Source organism: Atractosteus spatula, chromosome 2 (assembly GCF_055471065.1).
Source record: "Atractosteus spatula isolate fAtrSpa1 chromosome 2, fAtrSpa1.hap1, whole genome shotgun sequence".
Classification (NCBI taxonomy): domain Eukaryota; kingdom Metazoa; phylum Chordata; class Actinopteri; order Semionotiformes; family Lepisosteidae; genus Atractosteus; species Atractosteus spatula.
In genome coordinates this window covers 6,831,833-6,845,163 of record NC_142707.1, presented here as the reverse complement: position 1 = coordinate 6,845,163, position 13,331 = coordinate 6,831,833, and the positions used below count along the sequence as shown (strand labels likewise).

Here is a 13,331-nt window from a genome sequence, read left to right as displayed (position 1 = left end):
CGATGGGACAATGGCCCCTCCTGGTGGCGTCCTGAGCAATCAATTAAACGATTAACTTTATTTCCATCTTAGACTTGGACATATATAGGATTTCACTTCAGGTCTTGTAAAACTTGTACAACAAGTAACCAAACTAATGCTCTTTAGGTGATGTAAGCAGTGATGTTTGTATAGCAGAATTAAGAACATTGGATCAGTTATAAACATGAGGTCATTTATCTCATCTAGTCTGTTTTGTAGCAGCTAATCGATCGAAAGAGCTCAACCAGGTGTTTCCCGAAGGAAGGCAGGATATCAGCTTCAAGAGCTTGGTTGGGTAGCTTAGTCCATACTCCACTCCTCTGTGGAAAGACGTTCTTATTTTGAAGTGCACTTCCATGTATGTTCCAATTATGTCCTCTGGTTTGTATTTCATTGTTTATTCCAAAACAGTATGCAAGGTGATGACCAATACTTTTGATGCCAAGGATTTTCAATACTTGGAACAGGTACCCTCATAGTCTTCTCTGCTCAAGTCTGAAAAGGTTCATTTTCTTCAGCATTTCAGTGTATGACGTTTAAGCCTCACCATGCATCGCTCTGCTCTTCTCTGGACTGACCAACATCTTTTCTGGAACATAATGACCAAAATTGTACACAATATTCTAAGTCTCTTCTAGCTCAGCATTTCCATTTTATTAATAGTTTATGCTTGTGTTTTTAGCACCTACATGCAAAATTGTGCATGTCTACATTAAACTTCATCTGCCAGGCACTCATAATTCATTTCAACAAAAGGATGGAATACCTAAAACTTTATCTGCCTTAAAATTCTCATTAGGGACTTTCACCAGTAATTCCAGTAATTGCTTTGAACCCCTAATTATACTTCTAATTTAATTAAAATTATGCTTGAAGTAAAGCTAAAATGCTTTGTGTGCCCAGTGGATTTTTTTTGTCCAACTTCAAATATTCTAAACTCTTCTGAAGCTGAAGGAACAGGAGCATGAAGCCTGGTTATAGTAATGGAAAGAATACCAGGACGTCCAATGAAAATCTTATTGGTCTTTAAGTCCCCTGAAAGCAGAAGCAAAGAATTCTGAAATGGATGTACTCAAACAGGTTAAATCAGGTCTCAAATTTATTTTTCATTGACAGAAAAAAGTGAATCAAATATTTATAAAGAACAAAACAGTATCTTTGCACCAGCCGGCTGCATTTGTCACCACAGTGACAGACTATGGAAACATCTGAGAAGGCAGGAACGTGTTCTGTCCAAAAGGGTCCCAGGTAAGAAATGAAAGCCTTGTTTTCATTTGTCATTTAGACCAAATTATAGGATCCTAACAGTTTCCTTCACAGTAAGAGTTGGTCTTACTCTTCTACACTCTACCACATCTGAAACAAAATATTTTACTCACTTAGATTTTAAGTTACAATAATTTACTAGGGTCGCCCACTTTTAGAAAGTAATCTAAGCAAAAACTACAATAACAAAAAGGATGGACCTCATAATCTAAAGCACTTCTCTTGAGCTCCTCATTTCAAATGCAAGTGCTCTTAATTTGCTAAATATTTTCTGCATGGTTAAACATGATTACTTTTGCAGAGAATGGATTGTGATTCCTGAAAATTACCTATTTGGACAACAGGAATATTAATATTTACTGATCATCTCCATAGCACACTAGTAATGCAGTTTTTGAAGAAACTCAAAATGTACCGCATTCCTGATTTCAATTAAATAAAGTGAAGGATATCTTTAGCAATCTGAGAACTAATGACGTATATGAAAACACATCATTACAAGATGCTACTTTAAATAAATAGGAGACATTAACAAACCAGTAACACAATTAACACATTTCAGAACTGAAGTTAACAAAACCATCAATTGTAGTGGCAAGTGCCTTTGTTTCTGTAATTTCTCTAACAAATTCACATGGCAAAAAAACAATCATAGACCTGCTTTGTAAAATGATCTTAATTAAGTTCCACACCCACCCACTCCCAGGATAAAACATTCAAAATCACATAAACTATCATCATTCAATTAATAAGCTTATTTTCCTAATACACCTGCAGCACTGCAGTCTGTTGCTAAAACCCAGCAAAGCTGCTGCCTTCAAAGAACATAAATATCACAAATGACCTGCAATCACTCTACAATCACTTCCTGATACACCTGTAGTCCTCTGCTATCAAGACAATTCAGACTTTCTGGAACAATCCTTTATCATCATCATCATTATTGCATCTCAGTCTTGACTCAATTTGTTTTTTTAATCACCAATTAATTATTCAATACCCACCCAATTTGAAATTGTCTGTTGTATTTTTATGTCTGAGCTCCTAATGATGCCCCTTGTACCTACTGTACATCAGGGAAAACACACCTCATTCTAATCTGACCCACAAACCCTCTTTTTACACAGCGGGTTCAGTGCTGATTAAGCAGAGGCAGATAAATTACCCAGGGCATTTGGGGAGGTTGAAAGAGTCATAGAACCACTACACTTGATCTTAGCCAAAAGGCCGAGAAGCGATGAAAGAGTCATAGAACCAAGAGATCCCTGGCCAACTCAACCCATCTACAACATTGGAGGTCCTGAGCTGACTGTTGGCAGCCACAGAGAAATGATAGTCACCTCCAGCTAGGACTCAGGCTACACCATGTTACTCTTGCATCTGAGAGATTGGTTGAGCTCCCTTAGAAACTCCTCACTCAGCTTCTTTTGAATGAGAATTGTCAAGAGCTTGGCCAGGTTACCCCATAAGCCCTCACAAAAAACAGAATTCTCGAGTGTTCCTCACAGCCTTTCTGCACTCATTATACTAGCAGCAGTCTCCTGAATGATCATGTGACCCAAGTAACTGCTGGGTATGGAAGTGTTTGTCTGCTGCACTTTGTGCTTAGCATTGTGTCATAGTCATCCATCTTATGCTTATTATGCTATGGCAAAGGTGCTCATTTTGACAAAGGCTCTGTATCATAGTGGTTGTAGAAGATTGGTCAGATAAATCACAAAAAAGCAAAACTTTTTCAAGTATTCACACACTGCTAGGTTTCAATCTTTTCACAAGGTGCTCTTGAGAGGCATTTATCTGAAAAAAATGTCTGGGATCTTGTATAGCAGCACAGTTAAAAAACAAGCCATGTTTTCTAGCAAATATGAAATAAATCCATTGAGAGCCACATCTCAGAACAGTTTAAAGCATCTGTATTTCACACATGCATTACCGAGATACTGGTTAAAATGCCTGTCATCTGAGTTCCTTGCAAGAGAATAACAGGACAAGGAGCTTTTCAAAAGCAGACTGGCTGTACTGAAGTGCACAGGGAAATACATCAGAGTATACACTGTCCTGTGAACGTCTTGCAGAAATATCACTTTGGGTTGAAATCCACACAAGATGTAAAGTACCATAAAGAGTTGCAGGCACTGCCACAAGGAAGAGATTACACAGAGGGAAATACAGATGAAGTAATCTGTGGTAGAAGATTAGAAGATTGGCTTCCAGCTCAGAAATGATCACATGCTCTCTCTTTTTTCTCCTTTCAGTTTGAAGGTGTCAGTGCAATTTAGTCCCATAGCAAACAGATAAGATCACAAACCAGTGAGCAGTCTACAGCCCCTTGTTTATGTTCTTGAGGAAAAAAAAAATCACAAGACTTCTTACATATCTCTCATCAGCAGACAAACACTGTAACCCACGAGACGACACAAACCATCTGTTCTAACTCTCTTCAAGGCAGACCGCCTTTCTGCTAGCTAACTCAGTTAGATCTCGGGTCCTGGCATCTTTAAATAATGTAATATTTACTTTCATCTGCTTTGTAAGTCATGGTTTGAGTTTTCTCTGTCCAGCCTATACACACTACATTCGTGCACTGTACTGCCAATAAGATGTCTTATCAAAGGAAAGACACCCAGGAGTCCTGCCACGGTGTCTACTTCCCAGCACTGAGTCGAGAGTTTTGTTAGCAAGCTCCTGGCATAAGGCAATTTTATCCTCTTCACGGCATGCAACGAGAATGCAGCCACAAAATACATAAATGCTTTTCTTCTTTTCATTACGATTTGCTTAAAAAAATAACCTAATCAAGCAAGAAGCACGAAGCAAGTTGAAAAACTGCAGATCGTTCAAAGTGCATTAAATAAAATGTAAAAAACGTTCAGATTGCAACGTTTCTGTCTCTTCTTCCTTCACATCATCTGCAGAGAGGTCTTCTCTGTCTTCACATCAGTGGGTGTTTCACAGCTGGGGGAAAGAGGGACACATTATGGAGGATTAGTGTGAGAGGTGATGTAGATATAAATCCCAAGTTACAGTACTGTCCAAGATATGCAAACAATACACTAAAGTGCACTAAAGAAAAAAAACATTTAGAAGAAGGCATGCATGTTGATTCGTGTCTATATTTAAGTACAGGTATATACTGGGGCATAACCACAATGTTTTTATATAAAACAGACTAATTATTTAACCACACAGTGTAAATTAAAAACAGCAATTATATACTCCTCAGCCTTAGAAGTGCTGTTATCTCAGTCATCACTTATGATTAAATAAAAAACAGGAACTTAAATGTTCTCTGGTTCTGTTAAGGAATTTGTTTATTCTTTGTAAATCAAGAGTTCCTTTGGCTTGATATCTCTAAGATGTTAATGTTCAATAAAAAAAAACATTTAAAACAAAACTGCTTTAAAAAATACTTAAGGCTCGAGTTCCACACTGCATAGGTTTCCAATAGTGTGTGTACCACTTTTTATTACATTAATTTAGTCGTGTAGGAGAGATAGTATCTACTGCCCTTAATTTTTTCAAAACAGTTCACAAATTATTACGGTCAAGAAAATGTCCAGATGATTGAAACATGCAGATTACTTACATGTTTGAAAATAGAAAGCTACAAGCATAACTTTCATGAACAATCATGTTTAATGGTTTTATATGAATGCCTTAAAATTGTATATATAATCTTATTTCAGTCTGAACAAAAACTCTTTAACAAAAGACAAACAGGTGTCTAAATGGGAATGTCTAGTGACCTATAGTCACTACAGCCTTGCTAACACACAAGAACTATGATCTGAAAGTAAATGGGTTAGAAATATAAGCTGGTAATGTGAAATGGGGTGCTGAGAGGGGCTTGATGAAGCAGACTGTCCTTTAAAATTGTTACCTTCTGTTCAAGCCTCTGGTACTCATTTGATTTGGGCCGTCGTAACGTTCTCGACCTCCTTCCTTCCAAAACATAGGCAATGATCTGGGACAGAGAGAGAAACAAATTCAAAATGTCAATAAGCAGACAAGTAAGGAGTTCCTGTATAGTACCTGTGTACTGGAGCAGCTGTGTCTCAGAGCTGTCCATGCTAGGTTCAGAGTGCCAGATATGCTAGAGGTTGCCAAAGAGAACACTAATGCAGCTAATCTCAAGTAGGTTTTTGAGGAAACAAACGGGGAATCTGAGCTCCTTTCATCAGATTGTTGATTTAGACTACCCAGATTTATGTGCAATAGAAATAAGGTATCCCTTATTCCCATGTTATTAACCTGCTTAAAATCGACAACTGATTGTACTGTATATTTTACTTTTTCTTTTTTCATCATACATGTATCTTATGTATCTCTTGCACACTGATGACAGTTTATTTGTTTTTTTTTCTAAATTGTGAAGTTGACTTAAGCTGCTAACTTGCTTCTCTTGTCTTCTGCATGTACATTTCTTATTTGCCAATGGGTTTGTGTTGTGTTAAATGTGTTGTATTACGTTTCTCACCTACCTGCAAAGCATATTTCCCACCTGGGACAATAAAGCAATTAAGAAAGAAAACTGGACAAGGTATCTAGTTTCTTGTTAAGGTCAGACCAAAAGATTGTTTTTTTCTGAGAGACTGGTTAAGAGAGTTAAGAGTCTCCACCCACATGAGCAACAGTGTTCAGCGCTTGCCAGTTGACTCGGGGTTTACTAACTACATCATGTGTTAACTGCAGTGGTATTTTTCAGCAGTGAAGGAATAGGTTATTTTGAGACATGTGAAGGGAAATGCCCGTTTGAGCCAGTTTGCTCTACTGGGGAAGGAGGTTTTGACACAAATGAAAATCAGGCAAGAAAAGTATCTTACAGACCATATTACGGAAGGTTAATGTTTTTATCACACTATGTTCAACATAGGCACAGTTCCATCTCCAGAATTCCTAATAGTTCAGGTAGTTAATGTGACTAGGTCCTCCTACACCACACTACCAGTTAAGCAGGATCTACCAAATCTGGCCTGATGACACTATAGGCCTATTGGAATGTTAAGTAAGGTGCAATATCAGATTGCATTTACAAATGAGCCCGAGTTTGAATTGCTGACTGTTACCAATCCTTGCTGAAGCTCTTGCAGCTTGTGATTCTAAGTGTAACTCATAGCAGCTCGCTGGGGCTTCCTACAGCTCAGTGCAACACAAAAGCTGTTGCGGCAAATCCAACTGCAAGGGGAATCTGCAGGCTGTCTGGTGCTTGATCTGCTTGACTAGCAACACACTGCATCTGGCCAAGGTAAAGAAGGGCAGGGGGGTTAGAGGGAGCAGACATCAGCCTTACCTTGCGTTTGTTGTGGTAGCCGATGTACAGCACGGCTACCAGCATAGCAGATGACACCAGATAGGCAAAGAAGTGGCTGCTCTCAGAGTCATCTTTGGGCTGTAGGCCAGAGCTATCCTGGTTGTTGATCCGTGAGTTATCTTCAGAATCATCGACACTTGCGTCATCGGTCTTCTGCCCCTTTTCTTCTACTTCTCCTTCATCTTCTTCTATTTCCTCTCCTTCATCTCCTTCTCCTTCCTCCTGGGTCTCTGTAGGCTTCTTGTCCTGATCATTATCTTGCGACTCCCCAGTCATCGGGGCAGTGGGCGTTCGGGTACTGACTATTTCTGGTTGCTTCTCTGCAGTATCAAGGGGTCTTTGTTCGCTACCGGTATCCATCTTGGTTCCAGGTGCAGCACCAGAATGTTTCTCTTCAGTGCTCTGGGTCTTTTCTGTGTCTGATATGGGTTCAGAGGTTGTCTCCTTGTCAGGCACACTAGTACTTTTACTTTGTGGGTCTCGAACAGAATCTGGGTTTGTGGTTATGTCCTTAGCCCCATCAGAGCCATTTTCACCCGGTGTGCTTTGTTCCTGAGTGTTCGTTGTTCCAGGTTTTTCTGCCACAGAATCTTGCATTTGCTTTGTTGCCACAGATGAATTACCGGACGTGGTGGCACTTGTGCTGGGACCACTGACCACAGGTGGCTGAACAGTCGTAGAGGACTCAACATGTGAAGCGGCATCTTGATCTTTTGTCTGGTCCTGATCCTGACGAGATGTATTACTAGGTTTTGGATCTGTGCTTGGATTTTCTTTGGAAGTTGTACTGGTGTTGTTACTTGAATTTACACCTGCTGCGTTTTCAGCACTTGCTGCATTTAAGAAAAAAAAATCATACATTTGAAACTTCTTACACTTTGTAACAGGCTAAATGAACCAAAAACACATTCTGGATACAATGGATTCGGGAAAGAAAAAATAAATAAAACAATTAAAGACTGACTAGTCCAAACCAATTAAATCCCTGTGTTAAGAGGAGAACTCCAGATGTCACTTAAAAATCCTACTGCACACATCCGATACGTAACTGTGAATCAATGATACTGCCCTGCAGTTGAAGATATATCTGTTATTAGAGTTCTTATCTGTACAAGTTGTTGTATTGTAGTCAGGTTTCTTATCTAATTCATGTACTATAGCAGTTCTGCACTGTAATTCACAGATCCAAACGTCTTACTGTCCTTTTTTAACTTTTCATATCACAGACTCATTAGTGCAATATTAAAAGTGATCAGCGATCACTCCAGCATTGAGAGATGTTGCTCTGCAATGCTAAATCGTAGATTTTTCACAAGTTTATATGAACTATATAACAGAAAAAGTACACAGCAGATTCTAAAATTACATGGTGGAGTACAACGAGTTTCAGTAACGATCTTTTTCCAGATTTATTTTCCTAAAGACACTGGGCACTCTCAAAATGCTTTGAGAAAGTTGACAAAAAAGGTAGAACAGGCAAGAGACACAAGCTCAATACTACAGTATATGTAACACTATCTCCGTCACAGTAGTCTTGTTTTTAGCTGATGCGGCATATATAGAGGATATAAGGTTCTAATACTAAAAGCACACCTGAAGAAGGCTCCACGGCCGAAACGTTCTGTTTTTTCTTTCTTCTGTTTTCAGCAGGGAATAAACCTATTACTTGTTCCTTCGCAGCCTACGCATGCTGACGCAACCACCCACCTGAACTACTAATACTAAAATAATTGATAAGTAAGCATATAATGAATCTATGATATTTACGCACTTCAGGAAAGCTGTTTCACGTCAGGTAGTGCTTTGAGAAGCCGGATCACATTTTTAACAACCGTGATCTTTGTCGTTGCCACAATGTAACATCCATATATTACAGTCGACATTCTGCGGTGCATCCCTTTCATTACATCAGATTTTACCCGGTTTAGAATCGTTTTGCAAGGGTTTGAAGAACGACGAGAAACGGAACAAGGGTCATTGTCGACGAACTTAAGCAGGCATTCAGCTTGCACACTTTCATATGATTGTTTCAATTGTAATTGTTTTTGAACAGGCCGCCTATTTACAGGTTTTGTACACTAGCTTAAACGCAGCTTCGAACGGAAATAAAATCCCGTCGATTTAAATTTCGTCGATATAACAGTAAATCGGCACGTATCGGTCGTCAATAAATCTCTCTTTTATATACCCCGATAACGACACCTTGGATTCACGCAGCTGAGCTCAACGTGTTGGCCGTTACATTACAATCGCCAAAACTACACCCGCAATACACAACACATAACAAAGTGAAAGTGTCTGGCGACAAGCAAAACGTTGGAGTACACCGGTAATTTAAGCAGTTTTCCTTACTTACCCGCTGCTAAAAACAACCACACCACCGACAGGATAATGACTACCCGGCGCATTTTTATGCAGAAAAGACCGAAATGAAACGAGTCAAATTGTACACGCTGTCAAAAATGACTCCGTCACCTCTCTCTCTCTTCCTTGTGTCGCAAAGGGTTACAGAAGAGGATTTATCACACGTGACGCGAAGCAAAAAGCAAAGCCGTGGTTTGTCCTAAAGACAGGGGGTTCTACGATTGGATATCACGTTGCATTTCTCAAAAATTACCCAAACCTCCTCTGTGCTACTGGCTCTTTCCAGTAGACTCGCCAGGTTTGTCTCGTTTTTCTTGCCATGTAGGAAATGTCCTCCATTAAGCGAAACAGTAGCCCTGGCGAAGAAGTGAACCGGAAATCCTTAACCGTGAATAACGCTAATGACCGTGTCCTTAATAAATTATGAATTGAGTAAATCAAAGAGCAGTTGAATACACAAGGAAACTACACGCAGAAGGAGAAAATTTGACTACTCGATAGATCGTTCAGCTTCGATTATTGATCAGCTACGTTTTCGAAGTGCTCTGGTCTATGTGGTAATTTAACTTCAGGTCGGTCTTTCAGATTTAATCCTATGCGTGGCAGCTAAACCAACGAAGATGGTGTATTTTAATACAGTCGTGTTTTCTACAAATGGTTATCAGGTTCTTTTACGTAGACCTGTACACACTTAGAACAAGACGATTTTCTTAAGGACGTCCCCCCTAAAATATGTGTATAGTAGTATCTAACGCAGATTTTATTTCCACAAAGAATACCATCCAGATTTAGCACAGTATTTATGTTGCCGACGAAAACAAAAGAGGAAGTTACTTGTTTACCGGACCGCAGCGCAGAAACCAAAGAGCTTTGCGAAAGTTTGTTGTCAGGCCATCCAAGATGAAAGGAGATCGTCAAGTAAGACCTACAGCTTAGTTATTCAGCCATTGAACGCATAGAACTTGAATCGTATTTTTTTTATTATATCTGATTGAGGCCTCTGAGAAGGTCTCTGAAGGTTGCCACCTATAAAGGCTTTTTTGTTAACCCCTGCAATTCAAATCTCTTCCTAGATAGTGTCTCCGACATGGATGTGTGTATCTTGAAATACCTTGGAAAAAGAAGATTGTAACCAATAGGCACAATAAAATTGTTTCATTAATAAGAAAAAAAAAATAAATAAAAATTTTGTTTGAGCCAAGTATGGGATGTATGTACGTGTTGTAAGTTACTCTAACAATCATCATCGAGGATCTCCAAACCTCAAGTATCCAGACGGACACAGGGGTGCAAGTAAACAGATGACAGCACCGATGCAGTAGTAGGATGTTACCACTAGGTGTCAGTAAAGCATGTCGTTTTATTTCATTCTCAAGAGCTTCATTGCGCAGAGTTAAAGATCTTTATTTTCAGCTCAGATTTGGGATGAGGATATACCTCCGTAAGGAAGGTTACGAATGAGAAGTGGCTGCTTCTAGTGGCTAAATGATGAGAGAATGACATCCAGCTTTGACAATATTTCTGGCTAGTTTGTCCCAGATTCCCAGACTTTGCCTAATGAAGTGCCTCCAATTTCAAAGTATACCCTCGGCGTTAACATGTTCAAGAAGGCTCCACGGCCGAAACGTTGTGTTCTCTTTCTTCTTTTTTTCAGCATGGAATAAACCTATTACTTGTTCCTTTGCAGCCTACGCATGCTGACGCAGCTACCCACCTGAACTATTATCCTCTGGTTTGTGTTTTAATGCTTGTTGTGAAGAAGTCCAGTGGGTGACTTTGTGGTGCCTTTAAGGATTTCGAAAACTTGAATCAGATTCCTATGTAGTATCTTTTACCTATCATTGCAATTTATTTCACTCCCTTTCTTTAATGGAATTCTGTCTTTTTTTAACAATTTGTATTATTTTTTTTCTGCTAAACTGCTTATTATTACATTTATTAAACCTTCTGGGCAATCGACTTGATCTGTTGTCCAATTAAAATATCATGATATAGGATTTTTTTTATTTTGTCATTTAAAAACGTTTATAGCAATTCATATCAACAGAAAGTACTTTTGTTCAATAAAACTGGCAAAAATTTTCACTAAAGAAAAATTAAGGTTAGTAAAAAACTAAAATGTTGAACACAGTGTGGCTCCTTCAATGCATTATTTGAGATATAATTAAGATTACATTATATATACATTATCTAGGAAAATATACAGATTGTTCATGCAATTGTCAGTGAGATTAGACACTTAAAGAAATAGCTGCTGTATTGCCAGACGTTGTCCAGCAGGCGGCGATATAAAACAACATAATGTGTATTTTATCGCAAACATTTTTTTGGCTGTATGAATCGATCAGATTTGCTTTTCCCGACTTTAACTGTTAACCACATTAAGCTATGATCCCAGTGGCCCAAATCACAGTCCTCTCATGCTGAACTGTGGTCTTTTCTGGTTATTGTGTCATTTTATGTATTTTAGAGTAGGAATCCTGCACTTCACATAACCTATTTAAATTGACAAGTACAAGAAATGAATATTTTGGGTCTGCCGCTTCACAATCAGCCCTCACGGAGAGGCCAGAAAATGTGCTTTAGTTTATCTCTGTATCGCAGCTTCAAACAGAGTCAGACCATTAAAATTTCAATGTTGTCGCACTGCAGGTTCCAGTGAGGACAGATGAAAAAGAGATAAAAATTACAACAGCAGCAAAATCTCAGCATGGTTGTGGATTAATCTGTTCCTGTCTTCCTGGATTGTAATATTTATTTTGAGCATGCACCCAAGAGAATATCTGATTGTGAACAAAGAACCCAAACACTTCATGAGGTTCACTGACTGCACTGTGTTTAATTGAATGTAACTTGGAACACAGTGTTAAGATACTAGTTAAAACTATATACTTTCTCAGATTTTATACAGATTTTTGCAGAAACATATTCCACATTCTTTTTTCTTCCACATATTTAAATTCCTCAAGTTAATATTGCTCCTTTTAAACTGTTTTCTGGAGTGCTTCCCAACTGATAAAGTTCGCTAAAGGTGAATGAATCCTTGATTTCTGAAGTCACAGCCTTTGAGAGAATTTCTTTTTATTCAAGCAGAGACTGTCAAGCCCCAGATGAAACAATCTGCTTTCAGTATGACTTGGAATCTGTCCACTGGGGGTAAGGGGGAGTTGTCGGGCTTTATCTGTAATGACAGATCAGAAACTTTGCACAAACAGGTTTTGTGAGATTCAGTGTTCTTGAAATATCGACTGTCTGTCATCAAACCTGAACAGAATGAACATTTCTTTCTTATTGGAGTTTTATATCATTAGTCATTAGTGACCCTCAAGTTCTGTTTCTGCCATGAATAGAGACATGAGGGCATGGGCTAATTAACCAAATGTTAATTAGGGTATTTTTACCCCTCAGCTGGAAACGAAAACCTGCGGAGATCTAATAATAATGAATCTTAATTGTGGCATTTGACATTTAAAAGCCTGAATGATCTTTTTTTTAGCACCATTTGCATTTCCTTTTTTAAGGTCAAATGGGTATAAATAATAAATTAAAAGTGCCTTTTTGCTCTCGGTCAGAATTACCTGTTTCCATAGTGGTGCCTGCTGTGTCCTGTCAAACTCTATATGAGAAGGAGTTAATCAATTAATCTCTCTGTATGAGGGGAAGAGACCGGCTGCTGTTGAATCTCAGTTTGAATCCACTTCTTTAGTGTATCATCACAGAGCTTTAACACATTATAACAGGGTGAGGTGATACCAGGATTTGTCTCTAGCTTGGGATCAGTTTGGATATTTTTGTGAAATTTAAAGGACTTACAGGAAACCTTAAAAGTATACACAGAGCTGCTTTTGGAAACTGAACATTCTTTCAAATTCTGAAACTGAGTTTTAGATAGACCACATATATAAATATGTGTAAAAAAATGCTTAAGAAATGAGAAAGACTATTTCACTGATATCAGTCCTACTTTTGCAGGCAGTTCATATTGCTGACATAACAACCTCCCCAGGTGTCAATGAAGGAGTCAGAGAGTTGAACTTCTGAATCAGTGATGTCACCCGCTTCTCCTGGAGATCAATATACAGGGTTTTAACGAGACATGTGTGCTCTCGTGTATACCCTTGAGAATGTACCCATGAACATAGAACTTTATACATTATATTAAGTTAATTAAAATCGAGCTCTTAGACTCCAAAGGCACAGTTATTGTTTTGTTAATCATGGTGTATATTCTTGTGACATTGTAATTTCAATTACTGTGATACCTAGATAACCAAAAACTCCTCAACCAAATTATCAGAAATTAGTGCTGGAGAAAGAGCCAAGGGAGTGATGTGCAAAGCCCTTCTTTATTAAACGAGCCGCTTTAAAA

The 13,331-nt window shown here is 38.5% G+C and overlaps 1 protein-coding gene across 1 annotated transcript; it reads right to left on the bottom strand.

Moving 5' to 3' along the window:
• Positions 1–1,107: 1,107 nt before the first annotated feature.
• On the bottom strand, positions 1,108–9,138 carry LOC148839089 (uncharacterized). Its single transcript, XM_088932361.1, has 4 exons — positions 8,955–9,138; positions 6,578–7,431; positions 5,168–5,251; positions 1,108–4,242 (listed from the first exon to the last, which is right to left on the bottom strand). Exons 1-4 carry the CDS (start codon positions 9,004–9,006, stop codon positions 4,237–4,239), a joined length of 996 nt encoding a protein of 331 aa, XP_088788487.1. The 5' UTR covers positions 9,007–9,138; the 3' UTR covers positions 1,108–4,236.
• Positions 9,139–13,331: the final 4,193 nt, after the last annotated feature.

Coding starts and splice junctions, on each gene's coding strand:
- LOC148839089 (XM_088932361.1), bottom strand. CDS start 9,006: ATGCGCCGGGTAGTCATTATCCTGTCGGTGGTGTGGTTGTTTTTAGCA. Junction 7,432..8,954: donor GTGGTTGTTTTTAGCAGCGG/GTAAGTAAGGAA, acceptor TCTTAAATGCAG/CAAGTGCTGAAAACGCAGCA. Junction 5,252..6,577: donor GCTACCACAACAAACGCAAG/GTAAGGCTGATG, acceptor TCTCTGTCCCAG/ATCATTGCCTATGTTTTGGA.